The sequence below is a fragment of the Lagenorhynchus albirostris genome, chromosome 9, assembly GCF_949774975.1.
Source record: "Lagenorhynchus albirostris chromosome 9, mLagAlb1.1, whole genome shotgun sequence".
Classification (NCBI taxonomy): Eukaryota; Metazoa; Chordata; class Mammalia; order Artiodactyla; family Delphinidae; genus Lagenorhynchus; species Lagenorhynchus albirostris.
The window spans coordinates 6,021,627-6,034,557 of NC_083103.1; the positions used below are offsets into that span (position 1 = coordinate 6,021,627).

At 44.4% G+C, this 12,931-nt stretch overlaps 1 protein-coding gene across 4 annotated transcripts in view; it reads right to left on the bottom strand.

The window, feature by feature from the left end:
* The window catches only part of LOC132525592 (RNA-binding protein 4), a 28,848-nt gene extending 16,271 nt beyond the window's left edge, over nucleotides 1–12,577 (bottom strand). The window contains exons 1-4 of one of the 4 annotated variants that reach the window (XM_060158498.1): nucleotides 12,382–12,577; nucleotides 10,843–11,266; nucleotides 7,019–7,706; nucleotides 4,916–5,331 (exon numbers count right to left, since the gene is read on the bottom strand). In XM_060158498.1, the coding sequence (XP_060014481.1) occupies nucleotides 7,027–7,706; nucleotides 10,843–11,254 (1,092 nt within the window). In that variant the 5' untranslated portion in view covers nucleotides 11,255–11,266; nucleotides 12,382–12,577 and the 3' untranslated portion in view covers nucleotides 4,916–5,331; nucleotides 7,019–7,026. The other 3 variants (XM_060158500.1, XM_060158501.1, XM_060158499.1) reach the window with 3 other exon arrangements.
* Between the last annotated feature and the right edge of the window lie 354 nt (nucleotides 12,578–12,931).

The window sequence follows — 12,931 nt, forward strand, 5'->3', positions numbered from 1 at the left end:
TTCCATCTCTAGGAATATAACTTACAGATACACTTGCACTCATGCAAAGTAACTATATTTCATCTAATCCAAATGCCACTGATTTTAAGGTCATCATTGATTTTAAGATGCATCGTTATTTTATGTACCACTAAAATCAAAACACTGCCAATTAAACTATAGATATTAAGATACAAATTTCTGATATTAAAAAATGTGGGGGAAATATATATATATATTCTATAACCTCATTAATTTCATTCCATAATTTTTTAAATTGAGGTAAATATTCAAAATCTGGTTCCCTATCTTTGCTGGGCATCCTGAATTTTACAAGATGTGCCATGCTGAAATTCTACAGGAAACCTTTTTGGGCATCTTAGCTCCCAGACTGCTTCTCTGGCTCTCCAGGGAAAACTTTTCATCATTTACTACGAAAGTCTGCTCTTCAAACCATTTCAAGTCTATAAATAAAATCAGAATGTCGTAGTCCAGCTCACGCTAGTGTGTAAAAACGATCCTCCTTCCCCTTGCAATAGGCTAGATGGAACAGATCAGGTTGGATGGTCTATACCATTGGTCCCCAACCTTTTTGGCACCAGGGAGTGGTTTCATGGAAGACAATTTTTCCGCGAACGGGGGCGGGGTATTCAGGTGGTAATGCGAGTGATGGGGAGCCGCAGATGAAGCTTCGCTCACTCCCTCGCCTGCCACTCACCTCCTGCTGTGCGGACCAGTTCATAAGACCAGTACCGGTCCACGGCCTGGGGGTTGGGGACCCCAGGTGCTAAGGAAGCTCCAAACTCAATCTGGTTTCAATATTCCCTACATAGTGAAAATGAGAGAGGTCCCATCTCGCAGTTTAACTGAGTACGAACAATTCAGTATGTTCAGTAGAGGTACTCTACTGAACCAGCAGGCTTAGCCCTTCAAAGAACCAGCCCCAGTGGACTAAGAGCATAGTACTCAGTTTCCCTATTGGCCTTGACAAGTTAGAGAAAACATGAGCAGTAGTAACATACTCAGTTCAACTTTAAGATTTACTTATCATTAGCTAAGCCCCTTCCTTCTTTGGTGTCTTATCTCCCTGACAAACTGCTAGCACCACCCCTATCCTGTATCTCAGGGGTGTTATTTACCTGCCAGTGAATAATACTAGGCCCTACTCATGTCAGAAAATTTGTATTTGGTGAGAAGTTGGAAGGTTTCCTATGTTAAGCCATCATCTCAGGCTTAAGTCAGAAAACAGCCGTTAGCATAAAACTTATTTTTATCAAAATTATGCACGAACGGGCTTGCCTGGTGGCGCAGTGGTTGAGAGTCCGCCTGCCGATGCAGGGGACACGGGTTCGTGCCCCGGTCCGGGAAGATCCCACATGCCGCGGAGTGGCTGGGCCTGTGAGCCATGGCCGCTGAGCCTGCGCGTCCGGAGCCTGTGCTCCACAACGGGAGAGGCCACAACAGTGAGAGGCCCACGTACCGCAAAAAAAGAAAAATTATCCACGCACATGATTTAGCAAATATAACAAGGCTTTCACGTCTCTTGCCCCATCCTCCCCAGAAGCAACAGATCTTAGCTCTTTTCAGCGTTCCTTACCTTTGTGTCTGAGTAAGATGCTCCCTGTTCTTCATTTACCACTTTAAGAAATTATCTTTTTTTTTTTGGTAATATTTGGCTGTGCCAGGTCTCAGTTGAGGCACGTAGAATCTTCACTGCTGTGTACGGGATCTTCGTTGTGGCATGCGGGATTTTTTTTTTTTTTTCAGTTGTGTCGTGCAGGATCTAGTTCCCTGACCATGGATCGAACCCAGGGCCCCCGCGTTGGACGCCAGGAGTCCCTATCTATTGATTTCTATTATGAAATTTTGAATTTTGCTCTTACACACCCCATTACTTACCCATCCACACTTCCCTATTCTCCCAATTTAGATGAAAATTATTTTATTAAATATATAAATCATGCTGCCATGATTATGACTCGGTAGAGCTCCTAATTATATTTTATGAGTTTTTGTTTACTCTGGAATTAGCATTTACATTTTTTCATTTATTTTCTATTTTCTTATCAGCAATTGAGCTAACTCTTCAAATGAACCAAAATTTCCTCAAGATATTCAAATATGCTAAGTTTCAAAATCAGTCTTAGAGTCATTCTAGAACTCAACTTTCCCTTGCTGCAACCTAGAGTACTGTTCTCCAAGCCAAAGCAGAAAAGCAGTCCTGGGACTTCCCATTGCCATCATTTCTGGGAATTCCGTTTGCCTCCGCATGAGACCACATGGAGAATTCCAGTACTAAGCAAACTCTACTTCAGTAATTTGCACCAGCATTTAATACCACAATGCAAATAGTCTACCTCTCACTACTCCATCCCCCTAGAGTCTAGCTTATTGCTGATGTAGCTCTGGGATAAGAAGCCTGGTTTAATTTAGCATTCCAACTCAACCCCAATTTTGAGGGTGTGTGGATGACTTTTAAGTGAAAGTTAATCTAACACCAAATCAGTATCATCCTGAAAACTGCCCTCCTAAGCCCTCTGACTCATCCAGAATCGGGCTTGGCCAGACGCCATCACAACAGAATGGTGTAACCATTCCTATCTCCACCTAACATATATACCAGTTATTTGCACACCCGAATTGCCTATGCAGAAAGCTGCCTGTGTAGGCAAAATAAGGACAGGCACCTAATCATCTTTATTCTCCACATGGTACTTACACGTAGCTGGTAACCAGTGAGTACTTCACAATGTGCAAAGCAAGCTCTCAGGTGGATGCCAACCACAGTTTACTCAACGGAACAAAAAGAAAAGTGGAAGGCTACATGGGAATTCCCTGGCTGTCTGGTGGTTAGGACTCAGTACTTTCACTGCTGAGGGCCCGGGTTCAATCCCCTGGTGCGGAACTAAGATCCCACAAGACATGCAGCGCAGCCAAAAAAAAAAAAGTGGAAGGCTACAGAAAGCTAGTGTATTAAAGCATCACTCTTAAAAAACTACTGTACAACTCCTGAGGCTAAGCGTTAGCAGTATAACTTTGTCAATGACACAGGGCAGACTATGTGGCCTCAACTCGAGATACATTGGATTGGAAATACACACAAAAATAATTTCACAAAATGTAATGTTGAAATAGCGAATTCAATCATTTCAAAACACCTTTTTAAAGTTTTAGAACTACTTTTCCACTGTTCTTAACAGTGTTTTTCCTTTCAACAGTAATTTAAAAAAAAAAAGACAAAAAACCTCAACACTATAGTAGGAATACAGCATTAAACCAGCCCAGATTCTGGCAGTCATGAAAAACTCAGGTTGTCTGTTACAGGGAGATCATGCTCTCAGAGGGAGAAAGAATGCTTTATCATGCAAAAATATATTACTCCCATATTTAATCCACTGTGACACGTCACCACCTTCATTGACCATTCCCATCTAAATGCTCTACTTGACATTATGTAGTCTCCCTCTCTTAGAATATAAGCTCCAGATCTAGACCTAAAACAGTACCTTGCAGAGTATCACTGAAAATTTTTATTTGTTGAATCACTGAACACTGCTAGTGCCCATCTTTTGAAACTTGCCAACCCCACCCATCGGACCAAGGGGTATGTTCATCAGTGCTGATCAGTAATGGGTCCATCTCTGGCGGAAAAAAGGAACCAAAGCAGGAAAACCCTCTAAGTGGCAGTGGCAGAAAACCAAGCCCGCCAGGGAAGATAAAGACAAATACAAGGACCTAGCCTAGATATTAGTCATAATCTTCTTTGTTGATCACTTCTTATCTGTAGGAGCCAATAACTCTTCCCACCCCTAATCCCAACTCCAACAGTTTTCCCAGAACTGTTGTCTTTACCACTTGACCTCTCACCAAAGACAACTTCCATATTCAGTAAAATGGTGGCTGGGAGATTAACACACAAAACGTCTCTCACAGGGTTTCAGAGAACAAATATCCAATAAATTACAAGTTGTACTGTTATCCCCATCTCAGCCATCTATGAATTAGAAACATTAAGTAGGAAAATATGAGAGACTACCCAACTAAAAACCAGCTGCTTTTTCTTACCTCCCATTACCACAACCCACCTTTCCTAAAAGCATAAGGCCCAGCATACAGTAGGTGCTGAGTATTTGTTGAATGATGCTGGGAAATGCCCTAACCAGACAGAACCCCACTATATATATTAAAACTGGAGCAAGAAGGTACAGACAAAAAACATCTGCAAGACAGTCTGTTTTGATAAAAGCATGGAACTAAGAAGCAGTGGGTCTTCCTTGTACTCACCCCCCATCCTTGTTAAATAATCTAAAGCTCACTTCTGGGTCCTTCTTCTATGCCTATCATTCTAAAGGAAATGAGGTACTAGTGGGGCCACTGAGGAATTCTTTGGATTTTGGCAGAACTGTACAAATAGATGGTGAAAGGCATCAAAAGGTGTTGCTTACTGGCCTAGGAAAATAGCAGAATGCTGTTGGAGCCACAACTTAATTTTCCACATGGCATGAAGTGAAAGCTGACCTCCTGTTCCCTCAAACCCTTCCTTATTCTAGACCTCTTCCTTGGAAAGTTAAGTCAAACTAGATGTACTGATTGACTGGGTGGTTGGAATGTTAGTAGTAAGGGGTGGGTGACAATTGTTTCTCAAGCAGGGAAAAGTCCCACATCTCAAAACTCCTAGTAAGTTGATGGTTTTATAACAAAGGTGTATGAGAGACAGAAAGTCTTTAATGGAATAAGGCTGCCTACCTGGGTTCTTCTATATAAGTCCTCTTTTACCTTTGGCACCTATAAATCCTATCTACAATAAGGAAAACAACTGCAGTGATGTTCACCCAGAACTGAATGTCAAACTTTATACCCTCCCCTTCTCTTCCAGAGACAAATAAAGAACCCAGACACAAGCCCAAGTAAGAACTCTCTCAAAGCACACATTCCCTAAGTTGAAAAACCATTTATTTCACCGGAAAGAAAAAAGTGATCCAACGCTATGTGTCTACCTGCCATAAGCCTTTAGGTCAAAAAGACTCAGGAGCAGTGACACTCTCACAACACCCACTGGAAGCAGGAGGTGGGGATACAGTACAACCCCCACCAGTTTCTGCACACAATGAGACCTGCTGGGAGAACAGAACATGATGGGAAGCTACAGAAGTATTGAAGGACAGAAAGAACACGGAAATGGGCAGGAGAGAGGAAAGAAGAGGTGGTCTGAACTTAACAAGGCAAATTAAGGTCCACGGTTCCTGGGGGACTGAACGCACAGAGCTGAGAACGTCCCGGAGATGGGGTACCACGAAGGGTGTATTCTCATGCACAACCGCAGCTCGGAATTTCAGCCCACACACATCCCACCTGAAAGAGAGCACAATACAGGGGCTTTACAGCAAAGCTCACAAGGGCTTTCCCACTTACACTTCAAAGAACATCTTTACAAAGTACGGTAACTTGACACTCCTTTTAAGTTTACTTGTATCCATCCATAGTATAATAATAATCTCTAAAAGTGAAAAGAGCTTGAAGGCCAGACAGTAACTGGGAAGGCTCAAGCAATCCCAGACTAGCCTTTCTCTAAACGAAATAGCAAATTTTCTTTCACGAGAGTAGACAGACATTGCATTTCTCTTGATGTTAGCACATTAGCATTCCTCAGAGAAGGCAATTCCACATTTACAAACTGTCACTGGAGAGCAGGAAAAAGGGAAAGGTTCCAATTAGCTCTTAGCTCTCCACAGTAAAAAGTATGTTTGAATCTTGGAGTTACAAGTTAAAAATCGTTTAAGGTCTAGGAAAAAGTGGCATTAACTGAACAAGCTGTAACACCTGAGGGCGTCCAACTCTGACTAGGGAAGAAAATAAAAGAACGTACTGGAGGGCATGTGTAAGCTACACATCAGGTCACTCAAGTTTCTTCTCCAGCCCTATCAGTGATCTCCTATCCAATAACCCTGGGCAAGTCACATACCTTCTGCCCTAATGGAAAAGATGACAGTATCACCAACCCTGTTACTACAGGATTACAGATCAATGGTAATGTCTGGGACACAATGGGAGCTACTCAAGACAAAGGGTGTTGTGAAACACCCTTTAATACAACAGCAGTCTCAAACACCTAGAGCCCAAAGCTGGCAAGCATCAGAAGAGAATACACTCAAGTAGAGCCAAATGGATCATGAGGCTCAAAATGTATAGGAAAAAGCCAGAGGACTCAAGGTAGAGCTGGTGGTTGAAGAGTGTTAAATGCTCATAGCTGGTGGGAAGATGAAGGGAGTGACGTGCTTAAGGCAAAGCTCCCAACCTTGGATTTCAATATTACTGAAGAAGAGTAGAATTAACAGGGTGCGTACATATTTACGTTATTATGTACCTTAAAGAAGTGGAGAGAATGTCAAATCTAATACCGTGGGGACAGTTTAAAAACAAAACTGAACAAAGTAAATGGGCTCTTACAGGACAGATTCAAAGATAAAGCAATGGGGTAGGCATTCTATTCAGCTCAGGGAATGAATGTGAACTGACCAGAGAAGTTGAATTTGAGTCTATGCCCCAGACTCCTTGCTGAAATCAACTTTATAAGTTTAAAGATATCTTTTTCTACTCCTCTCTGCCCCAACTTACCATCAGACCTTTCACACAGCATGAAGCAGAACAGGAACCTTGCAGACCTTAGTAATGTCACACACCTAGGAATTTCAACGAAGGCTCTGAGAAACGGCACACCTGGGTCTGAATGTCTGGTTTCCAGGTTTGGTTCAATTACAGCACACAGGTGTGACCCAAGATTCATCACACCACTGTTTGCTTTTCCAGGCACAAATGGAATCAGATTGACTCCCAGGACTAGGAGCCCTGGAAAAACAGCCATGAGGGATAAGGATGTTTATATATTTCACAAAGTAGTTAGGACTTCTCCCTATCCTCTGAACCATTAGCAACCTTACCCTAACCCTGCAAAAGCAAGCAAGCAGGGCAGCCTAACTGGAGCCTTTAGGCTGCAGGAGGGATGGCAAAACCAGAACAAGGGACACCCCACCGCTCTCACCTCAAGCTTTAAAAGGCTGAATACCGCGCCCGATCCGCATACTGCTCCCGCTCATACCGGGCCATGTCGTACAGGGAATTCCGCGCGGCCGCCGAAGCTTGGGACAACTCACTCTCATGCCCGTAACCGTAGCCCTCTCCAACAGTGGGGACTGGGCCGCGACGCAGGGGGCTCCGATCGCGCCCGTAATATGAAGTGGAAGCTGCAGTAACAGCAGCAGCGGCTGCTGCAGCAGCAGCAGCTGTAGCAGCAGCAGCTCCTGAAGTCGGCAACAGGTGTCTATCGTAGGGATCGAGAGAGGTGGAGGTGAGGTGACTGGCCATGGCTGTATTCTGGACTTGTGGCAGCTGGGACAGGGTCTGCTCTGCGTAATTATACGCAGAGGCAGCTGCAGCAGCCACTGCCTCATAGGACCGGGCAGCACGGCAGCGCTTGTAGTAGGCATCGAGCGCTCCGTACGCGTTGTTGTAATACAATGAATCCCCATAGCTCATGGCGTAAGGTGTACGCACTGCTCCATATTGCTCATTATATTGCTCGGTAAAGTCTGCCACTCGGCCCGAACGATCTACCGGACACTCTTTGGACCAGTGCCCCTCTTTCCCGCACCGATAGCAGCCGCTCTGGTCTCCCATCCCGGGCGCAGTCCTAAGCCGGCTGGTGGACAACTGCACGTGCATTCGTTTGCCTTGAAGAAACAGACGCAAGAAGGGTTGCTATCACTCTTAGTCATAGCCCCAGCCCCTACCCCAGACACTGGTCATAGCAATGGCTTTACCTAGACAACTCTAATGCAGGATTCATTGCCATTTTTAAGATATTTTTAAAAGGTCCAGTATAAATTCAGTATAATGACCTGATTTCAGGCAAAGATCAATTAAAGGAAGAAATGTTTCAGCTCTAACACCAGTTTAACGCTTAAGAAAGAAACTACTCTAGCTCAAAAATAGGCATTTCATCCTTTGCCAAGTAACTGTGGACAAAAACTACTCTGAACGGTGGCCCAATGTCAAAAGAAACCACAATAATAGTGCTCCACAACATTCTGACACCTCCAATCTTCACTATTAAGACTCCTGAATTCAGTAAGCAGGAGAATGCAAAGGCCAGTCCCCCATACCACCCCAAAATCAAAGAGAATAGAGTAGGACTCTAAAGTTACCATTGACAGTAATCCAGACTTGATCCGTGGCTGAGTGCGGTAGGCAAGTTTCAAGACTTTTGGGAAAAACACTCATGAATGGGGGAAGAGGGGTGAAATACGAGTTGAAGGACTGCCTTCCCCCTAAACTGGGTCCTTTAAATTGTTAGTTCTGATATTCATTCTAACAGGGATCCTTTACAATATTTAGTGACCCCTTATAACGGGGTCAAACAAAACAGGTCAGGCAGTTCACAAGATGCCTAAATTTTCAGAAAGAGTATTATGAAAAATGTGGAAGAAAAGAGGGGATGAAAAAAGTGGAGAATGACCAATAATGTTAGTGTATCAAACTGTTCATGTTAGCGCAAGATTAAAGTACTTTTTCTCCTTTAGAGATCTAAGATCCTAAGAACATGCACTTGATACTAGTTTTTGCTGAAAATTACAATTTGTATTCTGGAAATGAAAAAGTTTAAATTTTAAACCTTTTCACAGGAGCAGTTTCCACCTAACATGATCTACCATTTTAACGTAAGCAAAACTCCAGCAAAACCTTTCCAATACAAATGGCTATCATGCACCCAAGCATGCAGATGGCGAAGAAGTGAATGCTTAGAACCAGGGGAGTTAACAGATAGGTCATCTACTCAAGTAACGTTATAGAAAATGGTAAATATACAATTTCACCTACAAAATTAAAGTTAGGTTCTAGAAGACTAAAAAAGGGAAAAGGAAGGACCAAAATATCAAAAAAAAAAGTCCCGGTTCAAACATTTTATCTGGTAAGTGTGGGCTGCCAGTGAAAAGCTAAGATGTACAATTAAGTACTTAAGTGCTTTAAGTGCTAACCCATGTCCCTCATTATTTGTCCAAGTGGCCACTTTGGCACCTAACAAAACCAGAGAAAATAAGGGCAACCGAGGAACCAACCATGTCTCTTCAAGACATAAAGGTCATTAATAAATGTCCTGACCTAAAGATTTGCCAGAAAAAATTCCAAAGTCAGAAAAAGCAGCTAAGTCTTTAAAAATATCTAAAACGGATGTTCCTTAAATGGGCAAACAATAAAAAGAATATCCCCAACACTGAGAAACTGAAAGGGAAAAAGACCATCGTAATAAATACTGCTACTCTATGTACATACAGAACTGTACTAGACAATGCTAAAGAGAATGACTAACAGTAAGGAAAACAGAGCAAAAACAACTAAACCTCAGAGAGCCTACACTTCAGATACCAAGAGTTATCCTCTAAGTATGACGTGTCCTGTATCAGTTCACAATACCCTTCCCTTACATGTGTTAACTGTTACAAGGAGACACCACCACCTCTTCTATGACTTGGTTAAAGTGTAGAAGAGTATCCAAAAATTAGATATCATAAGCCCTCCACCAGAGCAGCCTTTCCTCCCAATTAAGTTGTTGACACAAAATAATTCTCAACTTACCAATTAAAAATGGAAAAACCAGACCTGAGCGACCTGTGACATTTTTCTTTAATAATGCACAGCAATACCCATAACACAGGGCACCATTAACTTGGAAGAAATGATGATCAGACTTCCAGGTCTAAGAAGGTCCAATTTAAGTAAACATCAAAGATAGCCGAAATGACTCTTAACAAGAGGAGTGCTCAGGAGAAGCAGCAGCTACTACCTTGTTCGGGCTGAAAAAAGTTGGAATATAGATTAAAAATGTTAACAAGGAGTTGTGGGAATACTCCATAATTTAGAAGTAGTTACACTGAAGGGGAAAGGCTCTTTTCTGGCTTTGACACTGGGAACCCAAAGTGGGTGGACGAAGAGTAGAGTTAGCAACTCACCATGGTTACCACCCCCTTCACAACTGCCACCCTTGCCACAGGAGCTTAGATCTTAAACCAAGAAAACAAAATGTCTATCCACAGCATCATTCATGCTGCCTTCCAGGCACACTATTAATCTAGTCAAGGCTCCAAGGTTAACACCCATCTAAGTACTCTAATCACCAAGGATGTTAGAGCTCACTCCTTAAACCAGTGAAACGGCTTTGCCATTATCGCCCCCCAAATCCCAATACCTTCTCCTCAGAAACTCCTGAAATTAGCCTTCAGTTCTAGAGTGTCCTCGTCCTCCAAACCGAACCTCTTGGTGCAAGCGTAACAGAAAAGCGGTAAGAGCTATAACAATTTAAAGACGCTAGTTCTCTCAAGACTTGTTTAACGACAAATTATATTTACTGAGAAGCCATGAATTGGGATGAGGTGGGGGAGCTTCACAGATATTTTGCTCAACATGTGGCTTAAGCCAGCTTTTGCCAGGTCCTTCCACATACAAAATAACACATGGGGTGCTGAGGCAATAAATTTCAGAGTGAAACACTGTTAGGTGCTCTACTACCCCCCATCCCGCAAAAAAGACAAAACTGAATAAATCTTCAGAGGAAGGGATTTCTGCACTAATAGGCAAAAAAGCCTAGGGATTCCAAACTAATGCCAAGTGGTTCTTCTCCCAAACTTGATTTGCCTAAGGTAAAGCCTCTAAATCCCATGCATTCTCCATTTAAGCCCATCACCCACACTTAATCCTCACAATCAGCCAACCAACAGCTGTATCTCTCTCTCTATCCCAGACCCCTCCTATCCAGCCTATTTTCTACACAAAACCTTGTGTTCAGCCCTCTTCCCAAAGAGGGTGGTTCACCTTGAAACTCTGTGTTGTCAAGGCCCCTGATGGCCTCCACTGCATCCTCTGCCCGCTCCATGTGTACAAAGGCATAATCTTTCACGATGTCACATTCGATGACTGGACCATACTCCTCAAACTTGGCCCGAAGCTCCTTGTTGGTACAAGTAGGACTGATGTTGCCTACATGCAACTTTGTGGATGTTTTGCTCTTATTCTTGCTGGCTTCCACGTTGATGTTCACCCCGTGCAGCTTGTAGTGGTGCAGGTTGCGTATGGCATCCTCGGCCGCCGTCTTGTCCTCTATGTGCACAAAGCCGTAGTTCTTAATGATGTCACACTCCAGCACCTTCCCATACTGCTCGAAGAGTGAGCGGATCTCCTGCTCTGTGGCCTCCCGGGGCAGGTTTCCAATGAACAGCTTCACCATCTCGGACACAGCCTGGGCGAAAAAAAATGAAATTTCTAACAAAAGACCTCAGGCCCATGTCAGTTAAAAAAAAAAAAAAAAATCAATACTGCCATCTCCTTTGGGTCTGGCAAATATTTCCAGTTTTCCCCCCTCTCAGACGCCCCACACGCACACGCACACCCCCAGATAATAATCAAAGGGAAGTAGGAATAAGGAGGCCCGTTACAATTCCAGCTATAGAACCTACAGAAAGAAGAAAGCATCTGTGACACAGATCCTTAGCAGACACAGACAAAGGGTTTGGTAAGAGCTGAATAGTTTCAAACGGAAACGCAAATGAAAGCGGGGCATAAATGCAGCCCTAGGGGTACTGGGCTTTCTACCTACTAAATAGACAGCAAATTCCCTGGAGGTCCGGTTAGGACTCCACGCTTTCACTGCTGAGGGCCCGGGTTCAATCCCTGGTCGGGGAACTAATATCCCGCAAGCCACGCGGCGGCTCCGCCGCCAAAAACAAAAAAAGACAGTCAGAAAACAAAGGTCTAGCTACTTGGCTGGCTGGACAGACTGAAATTATGAACTGGCTCTTCCTCTCGTAACCGAATTAGCCATTTCCTGAAAAAAGGACCTTATAATAGCTACATTTTAGGGTTTCCTTTGGAAGCAGTGAACCCGTGACTTAAGCTGGATAGCGAGGCGTTCGGAGAGTACAGGAAGTGCTGGAGCGGGGAACGCCTCTCTCGGGGTGCCGTCCTACGAGCTCCTGGAGAATTGGAGAAATGCATGGCCAGAGAAGGGGCCTTGAGCCTCAACGGCCAGACGACAGTGTCTCGGGGCTTCAAAAATTTTCGAAACGGGGTTGTAATTCCTAAGTCTAACGGAAAAGCGGTTATCTCGGTAAAAGCCTCGAGGCAGTAAGCCGAGCAAAGTCGGATAGAGGGCAAGGTGGGGAAAAAAAGCAAGGTATTCTCGGGGGAGGTCGTGGGGGAAGGGCTGCTTGAGGCTTACCGCGCAACGCCGAGCACCGAGGTCGGCTCTCAGTGACGAGTGCGGAGGCCAGGACCACCCTAGGATACCCCTAAAGCCCAAGTCGTGAGATTTAACAGGGCAAAAAAAAGACAGTGAAGGGGCTCGGAGTCTCTCACCCGCACGAAAAGCAGCAGGGGCTCTTCCTCGCGGCGCGGACGCTTCTGACAAAACGCTAAAATGGCGGCGGCTGCAGCAGTGACTCTGGGTAGAGAGGGGGAGGTGAACCTACCACCGGATTGGCCGTTCAATAAAATAAAAGGCAGGCGTTCCCGTAGATCCTCTTCCTGATTGGTTACCACGAACGCCAATTACCTGAGGCCTGGAAGAGGTGGAAACGTCAGTAACCCCAGAGTCTATACGAAAGCCAATGAGCACCTCTCTCGACAAACCGAGGTCACTGATTGGATGGAAGGTCGGCGTGAGGGAGGAACTACCAACGTGGGCTTCGCTGGCGGGGTTCCGCCCGCCATTAGGCGGAGGGAGCTAGGGATCCGGTGTGGCGGTCTTCAGCTTCATGGCGCCAACTTTGTTAAGCTTCCACATTTCGCCACTCCACGTGCGCTCCATTTGGCCTTCTACTCCACACTTCTCCCTCTAATCTCCCAAACGCCATACCCCTCGCAGCCAGGGTGCTGCGGGCGGTAGCTTACGCAGACCCAGAAGCCA